Genomic DNA, 17,583 nt, shown 5'->3' on the forward strand with positions numbered 1-17,583 from the left:
CCATGCCTAAGTTCTATCCTACGCATGACCCAAGCTGCAAACTCCAAGGCTGGTGGGTGGACAACTGGGCAGTCTGTCCTCATGCCCTAAGCATTTCCTGATCTACCCTGATTCTGTAGGTAACTGCACTGTCACAGCCCACAAGGCCACCACAGCCAGGCCTACCTCCTGATGCCAACACCCTCCCAGCCATTGGGAATAGACCATGACCCTTCTCCTCCCTGGGACCCCAGCCCATCAGTGGCTTCCCAGCTCTCCCACCATGCAGGGAGCACAAAAGCTGGTAGAGGCGGACACAGCCAGAAGTCCACCTGAGCATCAAACCAGAAACCCACATCTTTGTTGGCCACAGCTACCAAAGGAATGCAGGAGACCAAACTGCCAGTGCTAGCCAATCAGCAGAGACCTCAGAGCCTGTGCAAGCCAATCAGCAGAGAGCTCAGTACCCCTATGGGCCAGTCAACAGAGAGCTCAGTGCCAGTGTGGACCAATCAAGAGAGACCCCAGCACCAGGCAGGAGGGAGAGCCCAGCACCAAATGAGCCATCAAGAGAGAGGCTGTAAGCCCCATGTGGTCCCTTCCCAGGCTCAGGGACAGGTCACAGTGGGGAGAGGGAGGAGATGGGGGAAGGACAGATGGACATGCAGGATTCCAAAGGGCCCAAGCAAGGGCTTCTGGAGCTTGGGCCCAGCAAGTAGGCACAGGCAGGTAGAGGGAGCCCCTGCCCCTGCAGGACACGCTCCCCAGCCACAAACAGCCCCAGTACCCAACTCCACCCAGAGCTTGGCCACAGATGCTGAGGCCCGGGGTCAGGAAGGACACAGGCCTCACAGAGCCTAGGCTGCCACAGGTGCCCTAGAGTTACCACCCTCCCTCCATTCACCCAACCCCAGCAACACCCACCTGTGACGTCCAGGCGGAAGGAGACCTTCTGGCCCCCGGCCTCGCAGCTGTACTCCCCAGCGTCCGCCTTGCCCGCCTGCTGCACCACCAGCTGCCTCCTGCAGCCAGAGGCCTCCACGCGCACCTGGGAGCTCTGGCTCAGCTTCTTCCCGTCCTTGTACCATGTCACCTCTGTCTGGGCCTGGGCCACCTCGCAGTTCAGTGTGGCACTCGCCCCCGCCTGGGCCTTCACCTCGCTGTGTGCCAGCTGCCCCTTGGCAAACACAGCCTTGGGCTCTGGGGATAGAGGGGAGGGACACACAGATCAGGGACACAGTACTGATATCAACCCATCTGACAGGACTAAAGCTTCAAGCTCCATGAACTGGATCCTCAATGAAGAGACATCATGTGTCCACTCCCATCAGGCTTGTGTTCACAGAGCATTTCCTGTCTCAGGGGTCAACTTCTCGTGTTGGCCATGTCTTGAGCCAAGGCGATCTGAAGCTGGAGGGAAGAGGCTGGACCATCAACTCCCGGTCCCTGGTTCATTGTCTGCCTCGGGACAGTGGCTGCATTGGCAGGTCCTGGCTGTTCATTACCACACTCCAGGCTGACACACCTTTGTCCTCTACAAACCAATCGTGTCTTTCACTTCAGTGTGAACCCACATCAAGGTGTTGGCTCCACGACCTCAGGTGTTCCCATTTCCACCCAACCAGAACACACCAACTAACCTACCCAGGGGCCACCCACACAGCAGAACGGGGGCAGCCGCTGCTCTGACCCCTGTAACATGCTGCCAGGGCCTGGCCTCTGGTTGTTCAAGGACCAAGTCAGTTGTGCACGTGTAGCGGCAGCACACATGGTGGTCCCGTGGGACCTCGAGGCACCCCATTGACAGCCTTTCTCAGAGCAGGCCCACAGCTGAGCATGCTGGGGTTGGTCTCCTTCCTCCAGCACAGTGTCTGTGAGAACCACCACGTGGCCGCACAGGCAACGGTCTCTGTGCTGGGACAGAGTTGTGCTGCACAGCGCCTCAAGGGAGTCCCTTACTCTTGGGGCTTGTTGGGGCTTTTTCCAGGATGGGGATACAATGAGGAAGGCTTCTGTGGACGTCCATGGCAGCACAGGATGTGCATGGCCTTAGGAGACCTCTCAAACAGGGCACCAAGTGGCACTCTCAGCAGCGCAGGCAGCTCCCGTCTCCAACCTCCCACAACCTCGAGGGTCTTGAACTGTGTACGTCCCACTCCAACTGAATCATATGCCCCCTCACAGCACTAGTTTCCATCCCTGTCCATTTCGCCATGTAAATATGCTGAAGAGAGTCTACCCGGTAGATGTGGTGTTCACTGACTCACTGGTCTCCACGGCTACCATTTGTGGAGAACTCAGCAGCCACAGACAACTGCAGACCTCAGCAGATGCTGCCCCATTCAGCCAGAAGGCTGTGCTCCCACAGCACTTTCAGAAGGGGAAGAAAAGGCAGATAAACCATGGACACCAGGACACACTCTCTGTGAGATCAGTCAGGGCGCTATGCTAGAGGAGGGGACTGAGCAGGAGGACACACACTCTGTGAGATAAATCAGGGCGCCATGCAAGTAAAAAGACAAATATGCTAAGCAAAATTAGTCAATCATGAAGAACCAAAGGAGGAGGGGACCGAGCAGGAGGTCCCACACTCTGTGAGATTGGTCAGGACGCCATGCTGGAGGAGGGGACTGAGCAGGAGGACACACTCTCTGTCAGATCAGTCAGGACGCCATGCTGGAGGAGAAGACCAAGCAGGAGGACACACTCTCCATGACATCAGTCAGGATGCCATGCTGGAGGAGGGGACTCAGCAGGAGGACACACTCTCCATGGCATCAGTCAGGACACCATGCTGGAGGAGGAGACTGAGCAGGAGGTCCCACACTCTGTGAGATCAGTGAGTGCCCTAAATTGGAGGAGGAGACTGGTGGTGCAGATACAGAGCCAGGGAACACCATGGTCAGAGTGATATTTGAGGACCCTCAGCCCTGGTGAATACCAAGGATCATCCTGCAGCAACAGACATGGCATGAGCAGGAAGGTGGACATGTGCACCTAGCAGTGTGCTTCAGAGCAGTCCAAGGAGTCTGGGTGTGAGGAGGCAAAGTCCTGAGGGAGGTATTCTCAGAGGTGTGCTCACACTGGGCCCCTGTTTGTCCTTGCTTCTATGACAGAACAGTGAAAATCCATGCAAAGGGCCAGGTGCAGTGCAGCTCTAAGAAAGAAGGGAGCCAAAGATGCAGGGACTTCTCACACAAATAGAATAAATCTGAGATTGAGGAACCAAGCCCCCAAGGAAAAGAGCAGTAGAGAATGAAGCCCACTTTTGAGTCATTTCCAATCCAGACTTTGAGGAGTTTGAAGCTGCATGGGGGCAGGAGGCTTCCGAGCTGTCATGGTTCATTTTGTATTGCTAAAATATATGGCTGAGGCCAGATGTTAGAAAAGAAAATATTATGTAGCTTAAGACCTGCAGGTCCAAAGCTATGGTGTGGCACTGCTGTAGCTCTAAGGGTTAGCAAGAGTATGTGAGATGTCATTGAGGCACCAGGATTCTTAAAACAACCCTTTCTCACAAGAACCAATGCATCCCAAACATCTTGCCCAACACCTGCCGGTAAGTAATGATCTGGTCACAAAACCTGACCTGACCTCCTCCACGAGACAGTGTTCATGAGGGTGGAGCCATCTCATAACAGACCCACCACCTCAAGACACCAGTGCACTAGGTACCAAGCCCACACACAGACATCCGAGATACAACACATCTGAACTACAGCAGAAGAGAAGCAGAGAGCCTCTGACAGTTAGTGTGAACATTTCAGCATCTTGCTTTCCTAAAGAAACAATGGTTACAGCTGACGGTAACCTAGGAAAGGGCCATAACAGTACCCTAATCTTTGGAGAAATCCATGGAGGACTATGCTCAGGATCAGGGCAAACCAGAGCTAAAAGACCCTGATCAAACTGCAACTCAGCCTCGAGTCAGAGGATTCTGGAATGTGCCCAAATAGGTCAGTGATCCTCCACCTGCCTAGAAGAGCAAAGAGGAATCCTCTCTCTGAAGCAAGACAAAGTCATCCATATTCAACATCTTTTCTCATATAATGCCAGTTAATTGAAAATTATTTGACATGCCAGAAACTGGCATAAATATTAGCAAACCTCCCACACACACAAACACAAAAAAAAATGCCATGCTAGAGGAAAGGTGATCTCAGTTATTACAGCTATTGGACAGGCATATAACCATGCTTAGTAGTGCTGAAAAAATAAAGATAAGAAAATGAATCAACTCTGGCAACTTACTGGAGATAGAGTTCATTAATAGAATGTTGGCTGAACATGTACAAGACCCAGGAATTATAGGGTGACTTTCACTACAAAATCTCAAACCTTAGAATCCATAAAAAATTGATGAAGTGGAAATTATGAAGCATAAAATGCAATAACTCAAAGTAAACTCAATTTTGGTGGGACTGACAAACAATTAGATATAGGAGGACATGATATTAGTAAATTGAAAAACAGGTCAAAAGAAAATATCCAGGCTAAAGCAAAGAAAGAAGAAAGGATTATGAGGCAAAGAGAGGATATACATGTAAAAAACATGCAAATGTCTAACAGAGCCAAACAGGAGTCCTGAAAGGGGACACACACAGAACAGGACAGCAAAGGCCAAGAACACCCACAGCTGATTAAAGATATAAGCCCACAGATTCAAGATGCTCAGCAACCCCAGCTGGGATAAATACAAAGGAAACCATATAAGTTTCATCAAGGTCATGTTGCAGAAAATCAAAATTGAAATGAAAAAGTCAAAAGTAATAGAAGGAAAAAAATACCTGACTCTCAAAGGAACCATAATAAACCTGGTGTGAAAATATTTCAAAGTACAATATGGAAGCCATGACTTGCCCTCCTCCAGGAGATAGTGTTAATCCATTCATGAGAGTGGAGCCACCTCATAACAGACCCACCACCTCAAAACAATGGAATGGCCTCTTTAAATAGGAAAAAAAGTAACTACTAAGCTCAATTCACAGTATCTAAACTATGGAATCAACCTAGGTGCCCTTCAACATATAAATGGATAAAAAAACTATGGTATATATACAAAATGGAATATTACTCAGCCTTAAAGAAGAATGAAATGATGTCATTTGTCAGTAAATGAATGAATCTAGAGACAAATATGCTAAGCAAAATTACCAATCACGAAGAACCACAGGCCAAATTTCTTCCCTGATATGCAGATGCTAGTTCACAATAAGGTTGGGAAGGGTGAGGTAATTTGGACTAGACAGAAGGGAATGAAGGGAAAGCAGGCGGTATGCAGGTAGAAATGACAGTAGAAACAATCAGACATAAATACCTTTTGTTCATACATGATTACATACAACCAAAAGAATGAGAAGTTTTACTCCATTTATGTATGATGTGTCAAAATGCATTCTACTGTCATGTATACCTAATTAGAACAAAATAAAAAAATTTAAAAGTCTTCAAAATAAAAAAATATATGATAAGTGTCTCTTTCAAAAAACAAAAAAGTAACTGCTGAACTATAATTTGATACCCAGAGAAAAGATCCCTCAGCATTGAAAGAGATCTTGTTTTCATACAAGCAAAAGGCGGGGACTCTATATCACAGCAGGCCTGCTACATAAATAGGGAAGCCGGAGTTCGTCAAGCACACACACACCCCTGATGGTGCAAATCCTTACTAGACAAATCTTAGCCAGTTATAGACCTTACCTGAGCCTTATCTTAAAATAGGTATAATCATAATCCTTCCACATAGAGTTGTTGTAAAGTGTAAGCAATAAAAAGACAAAAAAACAGTCAACAAATTCCAGGTCTTCAGGGTGAACTTCCAGTGGCAGGCCATAGTGGTAGGGAAGCCTTGTGAGAACAGGGGCAGCAGTAGCACACACCCTAACTTCCTGACACTTATCCCAAGCAACACAAGGAAAAGCCTCAAGAAACCCACCTGTGACGTCCAGGCGGAAGGAGACCCTCTGGCCCCCGGCCTCGCAGCTGTACTCCCCAGCGTCCGCCTTGCCCGCCTGCTGCACCACCAGCTGCCTCCTGCAGCCAGAGGCCTCCACGCGCACTTGGGAGCTCTGGCTCAGCTTCTTCCCTTCCTTGTACCACGTCACCTCTGTCTGGGCCTGGGCCACCTCGCAGCTCAGGGTGGCGCTGGCCCCTGCCTGGGCCTTCACCTCACTGTGTGCCAGTTGCCCCTTGGCAAACACAGCCTTGGGCTCTGGGGACAGAGGGAAAGGACACATAGATCAGGGACTCCAGAACAGACCCAGCCCTGTCTCATAGCCTGATCCCACCCCAGGGATGGCCGAGCAGAGTGTCCATCATGAGCAGAACATTGCATGGCCATGCCTAAGTTCTATCCTATGCATGACCCAAGCTGCAAACTCCAAGGCTGGTGGGTGGACAGCTGGGCAGTCTGTCCTCATCAGAGCCCTAAGCACTTCCTGATCCATCCTGATCCTGCAGGTAACTGCACTGTCACAGCCCACAAGGCCACCACAGCCAGGCCTACCTCCTGATGCCAACACCCTCCCAGCCATTGGGAATAGACCATGACCCTTCTCCTCCCTGGGACCCCAGCCCATCAGTGGCTTCCCAGCTCTCCCACTATGCAGGAAGCACAAAAGCAGTGGGAGGCGGACACATAAGCCCTCGGCCTCGCAGCTGTACTCCCCGGCGTCTGCCTTGCCGGCACCAAACCAGAAACCCACATCTTTGTTGGCCACAGCTACCAAAGGAATGCAGGACACCAGACTGCCAGTGCTGGCCAATCAGCAGAGACCTCAGAGCCTGTGCAAGCCAATCAGCAGAGAGCCAAGTGCCAGCCAATCAGCCCAGAGCTCAGTAACAGTGTGGGCCAGTCAGCAGACAGCTCAGTACCAGATGGGGCAAATTAGCACAGAGCTTAGTGCCAGCGAATCAGCAGGCAGCCAAGTGCCACTGTGGACCAATCAGCAGACAGCCAAGTGCCAGTGTGAACCAATCTGCAGACAGCCAGGTGCCAGTGTGGACCAATCATCAGAGAACCATCATCCTGAGCCAATCAGAAAAAAAAAAAAAAAACAGCAACAGACAAGTCATTGGGAAAGAGCCCAGCACCAGGTGGGTTATCAGGAGAGAAGCTCTGAGCCCCTTGTGGCCCCTTCTCAGGCTCAGGGACAGGTCACAGTGGGGAGAGGGAGGAGATGGGGGAAGGACCGATGGACATTCAGGATTCCAAAGGGCCCAAGCAAGGGCTTCTGGAGCTCTGGGCCCAGCAAGTAGGAACAGGCAGGTAGAGGGAGCCCCTGCCCCTGCAGGACACGCTCCCCAGCCACAAACAACCCCCAGTGCCCAACTCCACCCAGAGCTTGGCCACAGATGCTTAGGTCCAAGGTCAGGAAGGACATAGCCTCACAGAGCGGAGGCTGCCACAGGTGCCCTAGAGTTACCACCCTCCCTCTGTTCACCCAGCCCCAGCAATACCCACCTGTGACGTCTAGGCGGAAGGAGACCTTCTGGCCCCCGGCCTCGCAGCTGTACTCCCCAGCGTCCGCCTTGCCCGCCTGCTGCACCACCAGCTGCCGCCTGCAGCCAGAGGTCTCCATGCGCACCTGGGAGCTCTGGCTCAGCTTCTTCCCATCCTTGAACCATGTCACCTCTGTCTGGGCCTGGACCACCTCGCAGCTCAGAGTGGCACTCGCCCCCGCCTCGACCTTCACCTGGCTTTGTGCCGGCTGCCCCTTGGCAAACGCAGCTTTGGGCTCTGGGGACAGAGAGTAGGAGAATTCAATTGGTATAAATAAATGAGGGCTTACCTTCTTGTCCTCAAATTCTGGTGCCTGTAGGATCCATTCATTAGCCTAAGTTGGATCTTCTTCCTTATACAATGCACACATTGGTGACTCTTTGGCCATCTTCTGGACAGTAAGCTCTCTGAACATGCTTTCTGAAAATTCTTCGTTTACCTCATTTTTTAATGCAGTTGAGCTGGGTTTGGGGCTCACGGCTGACCGGTGACCCTTACAACTTGGAACACAATGTCATCATGTCTGTGCTTCTCGTTGCTGCTGGGAATTCCCTCTCAATGAGGAGAAGCTGACGAACACATGTGTAAGGAAGACCCAGCTTCCCGGATCGACAGGCCCACAGAGAATGAACATAACTGTCCCCTCCTCATGTCCGCCACCTGGAAACCCCCATCCTTTCAAGGTCAGGTGCTGACATCCCCTCCTGTGTGACAGTTCCACCAGCATCTCTTGTTGTTCATGAAAAGAGGGTTTCCACACTACAGAAGTCCATCATACTGGTGGGACCAGACACACAGACTGGCCGATTGTACCTCTGCCACCTCACACTTTGTCATCTAATAGAGACTTCTGCCTTAGGGACGCCACTCTGAGATCTCAACACAAGTGTACAGAAACTTTCAATGCCCTGGACTGGATTTTAAAGTCTTTTGTTTTAAGAAATGCAACCACATCCACCTTATGTATGGTTCTGTTGTCATGTCTGCTGAGATTTGAGGGTATCCCCAAGGTCACACGTGCCCTTTGGGTTGGCAGGTGGAGGGCCCACCAAGAGCTGGCCTGGTGGGAACCCCAGGTTTGGACGGAGCCCAAGAAGACCTGGGGGAACCTGGGGGGATTCTTGGCTCTGGAGGAGGGTGTCACAGAGAGGTGAGCCCCACCACACCTCTCTGGCTCCTGTCTGGGGACGTGACCCCTCCTGCTTATAGGCTTCTCTCACATGGTACCACCTCTGGAACCTCCAGAGCCACAAGCCAACAACTTCCTTCACGAAAATGCACCCTGGCCTCAGGGACCGTTTTGGTGTCAAAGACTGAACAGAAACAATACCCAAGCCTGTCTTCAGAAAAGGTGCAGGAACGCCCTGTTTTCCTATCCCTCACCCACCACCCCTGAGGACCTGGTGGCCAGGACAGACAGGACCACAGCAAGAGGGCTGGAGACCCCACCATCCTCGTAGACTCAGGACACAGCTATGGACAGGGCTTTTGGGGCAACGGTCAGCCTCCACCCACTGGCTCTTCCCCCTACTCTGTCCCTCATGCTCAGAAACAGGCCCACAGGAGAGTGGTCAAGACACCTGTCCCACTGCAGCCACTGATCTCTGCCACAGCCCACATACCCACATCCAGGTGGCTCTCCCTTGGGCCTCCGTGGCCTGCCCATTTCCTGTGGCATTGCTGCCCTCCTCTCACCCTTGGCAGAACTCCTTGGCCCCACAATGCTCTCTGAATCCTGCCTTTCATCTTCTTCCATGAGTGAGACCCCCTAGCTCCCCAGGAGCGGCTCACATCACCCTCTTCCCACATTGACATCCCACATCTCCCACCACCCACCATCGCCCACCACCCAGCGCCCACGAGGTCCCAGCTAGGCAGCAGCTGCCTCTGTGGGTCCCAGGAAGCCTAGGCTGGCTCCTGGACAGGCCCAGTTCTCTGACATGACCAAGAAACATAGGAGGCCTCCGTTGCTCTGTGACCCGGCCAGCCGAAGGCTTCCGTGCAGCCTTGAGCCACAGCAGGGCCTTGGACTTGCAGGGATGGGGGAACTTCGAGGCTCAGCAGGCAGATGGGGCTGGGCCCCGGTTCCCGCACTTCATTGGAGCTGTGCACCATGAGCTCACAGTGGACACCAGGGGACCCTCAGCCCTGCTCTCTGCTTGCAGCCCTCTCAGCATTGGTCGCTAACCACGCTGCACTTTGTTTTTCACTTGGAACCTAATGAGGACATGACAGGATGGTTTGGGCCATCCCCAGTGGGGACTGGGAACCACATCACTCCACATACTGCAACAGCCAGAGAGATCAGCTCTCGGCCTGACCACTGCCAGGTGGAAACTGCACTGTGTCCTTGAGCAGCCTGGACTCCACTGGGGAGAATGTCTACACCTCGACCTGCCCCTGTCCACAGCCCACCCAGGTGCTCCCTGCCCTACACCTCTCCCAGCCTTCTGTCCAACTCAGGGAGCCCCTCCTCCTCAGATCTGCCCCTGTCCACAGCCCTCCAAGGTGCACCCTGCCCTGCACCCCACCCTGTCTGCAGTCTACCTTGGGGAGCCCCTCCTCCTCAGACCCGCCCCTGTCCACAGCCCTCCCAGGTGCCCCCTGCCCTGCACCCCTCCCAGCCTGCAGTCCACCTCGGGGAGCTTCTCCCCCTGATCTCTGCGTCTGCTGGAGCCCAGTCCACTCTGCCCCACCCCTGAAGCTCTCTGCAGCCTGGGTTCCTCTCCATCTCTTGATAGCTGCCTCTCCTCAGACCTGGTCTCTCCAAGTTGCAGCACTGCAGAGCCTCCTGCCTTTCTCCCTGTTAATAGTCTTAAGTTGTCACCCTCCTTGCCTACCCCCAGGAATCACAAGGCCATTCCCTTTCTTGGCCTCTCCAGTTGCTCCAGGGTTTCCCTGGAAGAAGGGTCACATGCTTTTCAAATGTACTTCCAGTTCCAAACCTGAGTTGGTGTGTTTTCTGTTCTGTAACAAAATGCCCGAGGCTTCACTGTGTGGAGAAAGGAGCTCTATTTAGCTTATTATCACAGCTTTGGAGGTTGAAGTTCCAAGACTGGGCTACTCCTGATGAGGGCACCTTGCTATGTCACATTATGGAGGAAGTGTGGAAGTTAGGAAGGCAAAGAGGTTCTGGGGTCAGGCTCGCCCTTCAGGAACAACCCATCTGGAAACAAAATCACCCTGGGAGGCAGTGCTAACCCTCCTGAGGGACACCCTAGTGCCCAGCCACACCCACCACTCCCACACTCAGGAGCCTGGGGACAAACCCCTCCTAAGGATAGCAAAGCTGTCCTCAAAGTCAGGGCACAATGCCCACAGGCACAGCTGGCTCAGAGCACTGGCCTCTCTGGCCAGCAGGAGGGCGACCCCTGCACATACTGGACCCAGGCCCACTCCCTACAGTTGCCTTCCTGGCCACTGGAGCCCAGGTGGAGACCCAGCTGAGCACCTGCCCACCTTCCCTCAGGGCACAGCACCTGTCTAGTGTCTCCTCTTCCTGTGACTTCGCAACCACCTCCAACAAACACATCCAGACCCAACACGCGAGATGCCCTCCTGGACCAGCCTGTCTCAGGCTGGAACCGGCCACGTCCTGCTGTTTGACAGCCAAAACCAGACACAGTTCTAGTGCAGGGCTTCCCCACGTCCTCCCTCACATTCAAGGTTCACCTTATGGAGAGTCACAGTGGACCTCAAGGGGAACCCAGACCCTCTGGAACTCCCAACCACTGTGTGTATGTGTGTGTGTGTGTGTGTGTGTGTGCGTGCGCACACGCGTGCATGACTATTCACAAGTGTGTCTTTAAATGTGTGGATGCACATGTGTCTAAGTGCCTGCATGACCTCATCAATGAGTGTGTTACTGTGCAGTGTGTGGATGAGGGTGTAGATCTGTGCGTGTGTGTTCGAGTAAGTATATGTGTTTAAATGTGCTATGTAAAAGCGCACATACTATGTGTGCATATATTCACATGTGCTGTGTACTAGTGTGTGGGTGTGACATGTGTCTGTGTTATGTGCCTAGTGTGAGGATAAGGCACGCGTGTGTTATATGAGTATGTGTGCAGGCATGTATGGGTGTGCCGGTCTATGTGTCAGGGAGCACATGCAAGTGTACATGTGGCTGTATGTGTGTTGAAGTGTGTGTATGCATGTGTGTAAATGTGTGCGTGGCCACAGGATTGCACAATCTAAGGAACGTAAGGCCGGCTGGACATTCAAACACTCCTCCGCAGTATCAGCAAACAGTGACTTCTGAAAACTCTCTCCTCCTCCAAAGCAATGAAAGTACTAGAGGAAAACAACTGGAATTGACCTTTTCAGAACTCTGAAAATTACCCAAAGGACTGAAGAAGTCTGGGGAGTGTGACTCCAGGCAGACAGCTGAGGCCGGGGACAGCCATCCCCTGCCGGGGCTCTGAGGGGCTTGGAGGCGACAGTTGGGCCAGGCAGGGCCTGTGGGGGTACTGCGGAAACCCGTGGCTGTGCTGCTGCCTGAATGCAGAGCCCTGGAAACTCCACTTGCAGGGCTCTCGTGGTCAAGGTCCCCCAGGGAAATAGCCTTGCCCCCAGGGGGGTTCACTGGACTCTAGGTGGCTGAGGCAGTGGGGAACAGGGAGCAGAAGAGCCGGAGGGGGCCCGGCTGAAAGGTACCACCACACGCCTGCCACTCACGCCTGGGGAGGGTGGACTGCACCAAGGGCCCCTAAAGACCAAGCACCTGGGCCTTGGGTCACGGCCCAGCCACATGGGAGGGCACACGGCTTCACAGCAAAGTGCAGCCGACACTCTCTGGGCCACGGACCTGGAGAGTCTCCCCGGCACCCCGTAGCATTTCAGACCCACAAGATGCGCCAAGAAGCAGGGAAAGCAGCCATGCGAGATCGCCCCTGGGCGGCCCCCACCCGCCTCGGCAGCTGTGAAGCCCACCTCAGTCCACCTCCGGGAGCCCCTCCTCCTCAGTCCTGCTCCTGTCCACAGGAGGACCTGAAGGGGCCCAGCCTAGGCGGCCCCCACCTGCCTCAGCAGCTGCCCTCGAGAGCACTCCAGAGGGACTCACCCAGAGGGCATCCACACAAAGAAAGTGCTTTTTAAAGGAACTAATAGATTTGAAAAGTACAAAAGATGAAATTATAAAAACACTGCAAGAGGTTCCACATGGCCCATCTGAGCAGGCAGCAGGAGCCAGAGCGCAGGCGGGCAGCGGGCCTAGGGGGCGGGTTTCCACCCTTCACACACAGGACCAGGAACAGCTCCACCCAGCCTAGAGGCTCTTCTGCATTACCCAGCAGTCTGGAAGCAGGTGGGAACCAGCTGAGTCACACGCCTGGGGAGGCCCCTTGTAGACCATTTAAAACCCCACAAAGCAACAGTAAAGGCAACAGCCTGGCTTAAAAGCAGGCAGAGAGACCAGGGTGCATCTCAGTGGTAGAGGTTGCCTAGTGAGCACAGAGCCCTGGGTTCCATTCCCAGCACCACTTCAAAACAAATTCACAAACAAAAAAACAGGCAAAGAGAGCATTCAAGAAGATTTTTTCTCCAAAGAAAATAGCCAATTAGCAAATGAAAGAAAATGTGGCATATATACATAATGGAGTATTACCCAGCCATAAAGAAGAACAACTTGGGCTGAGGTTGTGGCTCAGTGATAGAGCGATCACCAAGCATGTGTGAGGCCCTGGGTTGGATCCTCAGCATCACATAAAGATAAATAAATAAAGGCATTGTGTCCATCTACAACTAAAAAATATTTTAAAAAAAGAAAAACTTGATATTCGCCAGTAAATGGATGGATCTAGACAAGTTATGCTAAGTGAAAGAAGCCAGTCCCCAAAACCAAAAGTCAGACCTTTTCTCTGATATGTGGAAGCTAACCCACAATAAGTGAAGAAAGGGAGATTAAGAAACAACAGAATAGAAGCCCAGTGGAGTAGACAAGGGGCGAAGGGGAGGGAGGAGAACTGGGGCAAGGAAAGACAGTGGCCGAACCTGACGAACCTTCCTGTGTGCATGTGTGGACATACCACGAGAGTCTCATCTTCCTGTCACCCACAAGAAACTGACTTAGAAACGGCAGAAATATCAAGAGCAGAAGTGGGAAGGGAAAGAGAGGCACTGGGACTGAAGAACAAGAGGGATACCACCCTTTCATATTCATGTCAAAATGGACTCACTGTCGTGTGTGACTAAAAAGGACCCTAAAATAGAATAAAGATGCTCAGTGTCATTCGTCAGTAAGGAAATGCACACCGAAGCACAAGGAACACCACTTCTCACCCAGTGGGGAGGTTGTCCGGCAGACAGACAGGCAGACAGCAAGAAGCCTTGGCGACCTTGGGTCCACTCAGCCCGCAGCCCCTCTCTCTTCCCTGGAGGCTGACCCTGCCTTGGTCTTTCAGGGACCAGCCCTGGGCTGCCAGTCAGCAGTGGGCTCAGCAGCGAGCAAGACACAGCCCCTCAGAGACTCCAGGGCCTCAGGAGCGGACACCAGGAACCAGCAGAGACCAAACACACATCTCACACCACCACGAGCTCTTCCTGGCCAGACGGGAAGGAAGGGACAGGATCTCAGCTCCGACAGCAGCCGGGCTGACCTATGGCAAGAAAACAGGGCCATGGACCAGACCACCACCGAAGAAACCAAGTTCCTCCCACAACTTGGAAGAGGAACCAGCAGAATGAACCAGCCAGAGACACAAAGCACAGGACCCAGCCACAACATGCCCAGAACTGACAGAATTGTGCGCCACTGAATTCGTGCCATTTTAATCCACTATGTTTGTGACAATTTATTACACAGCACTGGTGTGCACGTGATCATGCACGCGCACACACACACACATACACAAACACACACACACAAAACTTCATACATACTCATTCCGTATTCTTTCTGTTTTTAATGTTAAATGTGATGGCTGGAGCTGTAAAAGCCATGTTGCGACCATAAGACAGCAAGTATCCACCCTCCCGCTGCCCCGAAAAAAAAAAAAAATTCACAGTGGTAAAAAGTTAAGTAAAGTGGTAAAAAATTAATTAATGTAAGTCCTTGGAATAGACTGTCAAAACGTCTCCAATGGGTCCAGCCTCCCTGAGTCCACAGCCTCTACAATGGGATATGCTTCTCCCATCCCAACAGTCTACTCTGTGTCCTTGGGATTAGGCTGGCATTAAGCTTCTCTGACCAACAGAACCGTACAAAGTAACATTCTGACCTGCAGAAGGTTGACGTTTATGAGCTTTGTGGCTCTTCCTGAGCCTGGAGTCAGTCCAGCCAAGGCAGAAAGAAACCAGGGCTCTCCACAGAGAACCCCACCCAGGATGAGAGCTGCTGGGCAGCAGTGACCAGAGGGAGACAGGGCTGCAGACACAGAAATGGCCAGCCACACCACAGGGGTAAAGAAGTCCCTGTGCAGCGAGCCATTCCACCACAGCCCAACGGGGAGCACCTGTGTTAGGCCAGGGGGACCTGCCACCACAGGCCCAGGTGACCACCATGGCTTCGCTCCAACTGGTGTTCTGGGCCTCTGAGGTTCAGGGTGACCAGTTACTCGGCAGGAGAGCACGAGTTCACACAGGCCCTGGATGGCCCATGATGAGGACATCCCTCCACGCCCATCCCATGTTGTGACCAAAGTCCTTTCATCAACTCACCTGTGACGTCCAGGTGGAAGGAGACCTTCTGGCCCCCGGCCTCGCAGCTGTACTCCCCAGCGTCCGCCTTGCCTGCCTGCTGCACCACCAGCTGCCTCCTGCAGCCAGAGGCCTTCACGTGCAACTGGGAGCTCTGGCTCAGCTTCTTCCCATCCTTGTACCATGTCACCTCTGTCTGGGCCTGGGCTACCTCGCAGCTCAGAGTGGCACTCGTCCCCGCCTGGGCCTTCACCTCACTGTGTGCCAGCTGCCCCTTGGCAAACACAGCCTTGGGCTCTGCGAACAGAGGGAAAGGACACACAGGTCAGGGACTCCAGAACAGACCCAGCCCTGTCTCACAGCCTGAGCCCACCCCAGGGATGGCCGAGCAGAGTGTCCATCATGAGCAGAACATTGCATGGTCATGCCTAAGTTCTATCCTACGCATGACACAAGCTGCAAATTCCAAGGCTGGTGGGTGGACGGCTGGGCAGCCTGTCCTCATCAGAGCCCTAAGCACTTCCTGATCCACCCTGATCCTGCAGGTAACTGCATTGTCACAGCCCACAAGGCCACCACAGCCAGGCCTACCTCCTGATGCCACCACCCTCCCAGCCATTGGGAATAGAACATGACCCTTCTCCTTCCTGGGACCCCAGCCCATCAGTGGCTTCCCAGGTCTCCCACCATGCAGGGAGCACAAAAGCGGGTGGAGGTGAACACAGCAAGGAAGTCCACCTGAGCACCAAACCAGAAACCCACATCTTTGTTGGCCACAGCTACCAAAGGAATGCAGGAGACCAAACTGCCAGTGCTGGCCAGTCAGCAGAGACCTCTAGCCTGTGCAAGCCAATCAGCAGAGAGCCAAGTGCCAGCCAATCAGCCCAGAGCTCAGTAACAGTGTGGGCCAGTCAGCAGACAGCTCAGTACCAGATGGGGCAAATTAGCAGAAACCTCAGTGCCAACCAATCAGCAGACAGCCAAGTGCTACTGTGGACCAATCAGCAGACAGCCAAGTGCTAGTGTGGACCAATCATCAGAGAACTGTCATCCTGAGCCAATCAGGAAAAATCCAGCACCAGGAAGTTCATTGGGAGAGAGCCAGCACCAGATGGGCTATTAAGGGAGAGGCTCTGAGCCCCTTGTGGCCCCTTCCCAGGCTCAGGGACAGGTCACAGTGGGGAGAAGGAGGAGATGGGGGAAAGACAGATGGACATTCAGGATTCCAAAGGGCCCAAGCAAGGGCTTCTGGAGCTCTGGCCCCAGTAAGTAGGCACAGGCAGGTAGAGGGAGCCCCTGCCCCTGCAGGACATGCTCCCCAGCCACAAACAATCCCTAGTGCCCAACTCCACCCAGAGCTGGGCCACAGATGCTGAGGCCCAAGTCAGGAAGGACATAGGCCTCACAGAGCCTAGGCTGCCACAGGTGCCCTAGAGTTACCACCCTCCCTCCATTCACCCAACCCCAGCAGCACCCACCTGTGACGTCCAGGCGGAAGGAGACCCTCTGGCCCCCGGCCTCACAGCTGTACTCCCCAGCGTCCGCCTTGCCCGCCTGCTGCACCACCAGCTGCCGCCTGCAGCCAGAAGCCTCCACGCGCACCTGGGAGCTCTGGCTCAGCTTCTTCCCATCCTTGTACCACGTCACCTCTGTCTGGGCCTGGGCCACCTCGCAGCTCAGAGTGGCACTCGCCCCCACCTCAGCCTTCACCTCGCTGTGTGCCAGCTGCCCCTTGGCAAACACAGCCTTGGGTTCTGAGGACACACATGGAGTGATGTTGGTTGTAAGCCCCACCCAAACCTCTGGTTTCCAATTAACAGGCTCTGGACCCCGGGCCAACAGGGCCTGTCATGTGGATCCCTCAGGATACATTTCCCTAAGCAAAGTGGGAGGGGATTTCCCATCCCTCCCCGTGAGACCCTGGTGTGCACAGAAGAGTCACAGGACAGACCTTGCAAAAATTGCCAAGATGTCCCTTATAAGCCAAGAGAACATCTCCCTTGTCCCCAAACTCCTGCCCACCTCCATAGCACACTTCCCACAGATTGAGTTTGCTCCAGCAGGGAAACCTGACAGCACCTGCCTTCAGCTCTGCATATAGCCAACCAGCCCCTGGCAGTGACAGCTGGTTGTGACTTCTAGTGTGAAGTGTCCATTGCTTGCCTCTAGAGCTGGTGTGCGAATGGCATTGCAGGGCCTCCTTGTCCCTGGGTCCACAAGCTGCACCCAGCCTGGAGTAGCCCAGGCTGGGAACCAGAGCCCATCATGGCCACACTGGAGCAAGCCCTCCTGGGGTGGGCTGCCCCAACAGCCTCACAGAGGCCTAAGAATCCCTTGTGCATTTGTCCTTGAACTTCCCAGCCTATATCTCTGAGGCCTGGGACCTTCTAGGAAGGTCAGGGCCTTGGCCAGACCCACCAGACTTAAATCTCAACCTCAGAGGACACTTCACATATCTGTGGGTCCCC

At 53.6% G+C, this 17,583-nt stretch overlaps 1 protein-coding gene across 14 annotated transcripts in view; it reads right to left on the reverse strand.

Moving 5' to 3' along the window:
• Obscn (obscurin, cytoskeletal calmodulin and titin-interacting RhoGEF) overlaps nt 1-17,583 on the reverse strand; it is a 134,144-nt gene that overhangs the window by 108,146 nt on the left and 8,415 nt on the right. For 13 of the 14 annotated variants that reach the window (XM_077109434.1, XM_077109439.1, XM_077109440.1 and 10 more), the window contains exons 9-13: nt 16,594-16,869; nt 15,137-15,412; nt 7,442-7,717; nt 5,915-6,190; nt 904-1,179 (exon numbers count right to left, since the gene is read on the reverse strand). In XM_077109434.1, the coding sequence (XP_076965549.1) occupies nt 904-1,179; nt 5,915-6,190; nt 7,442-7,717; nt 15,137-15,412; nt 16,594-16,869 (1,380 nt within the window). The remainder of the gene's footprint in view (nt 1-903; nt 1,180-5,914; nt 6,191-7,441; nt 7,718-15,136; nt 15,413-16,593; nt 16,870-17,583) is intronic. The other variant, XM_077109437.1, reaches the window with a different exon arrangement.

Source organism: Callospermophilus lateralis, chromosome 5 (assembly GCF_048772815.1).
Source record: "Callospermophilus lateralis isolate mCalLat2 chromosome 5, mCalLat2.hap1, whole genome shotgun sequence".
In the NCBI taxonomy this organism is placed as follows: Eukaryota; Metazoa; Chordata; class Mammalia; order Rodentia; family Sciuridae; genus Callospermophilus; species Callospermophilus lateralis.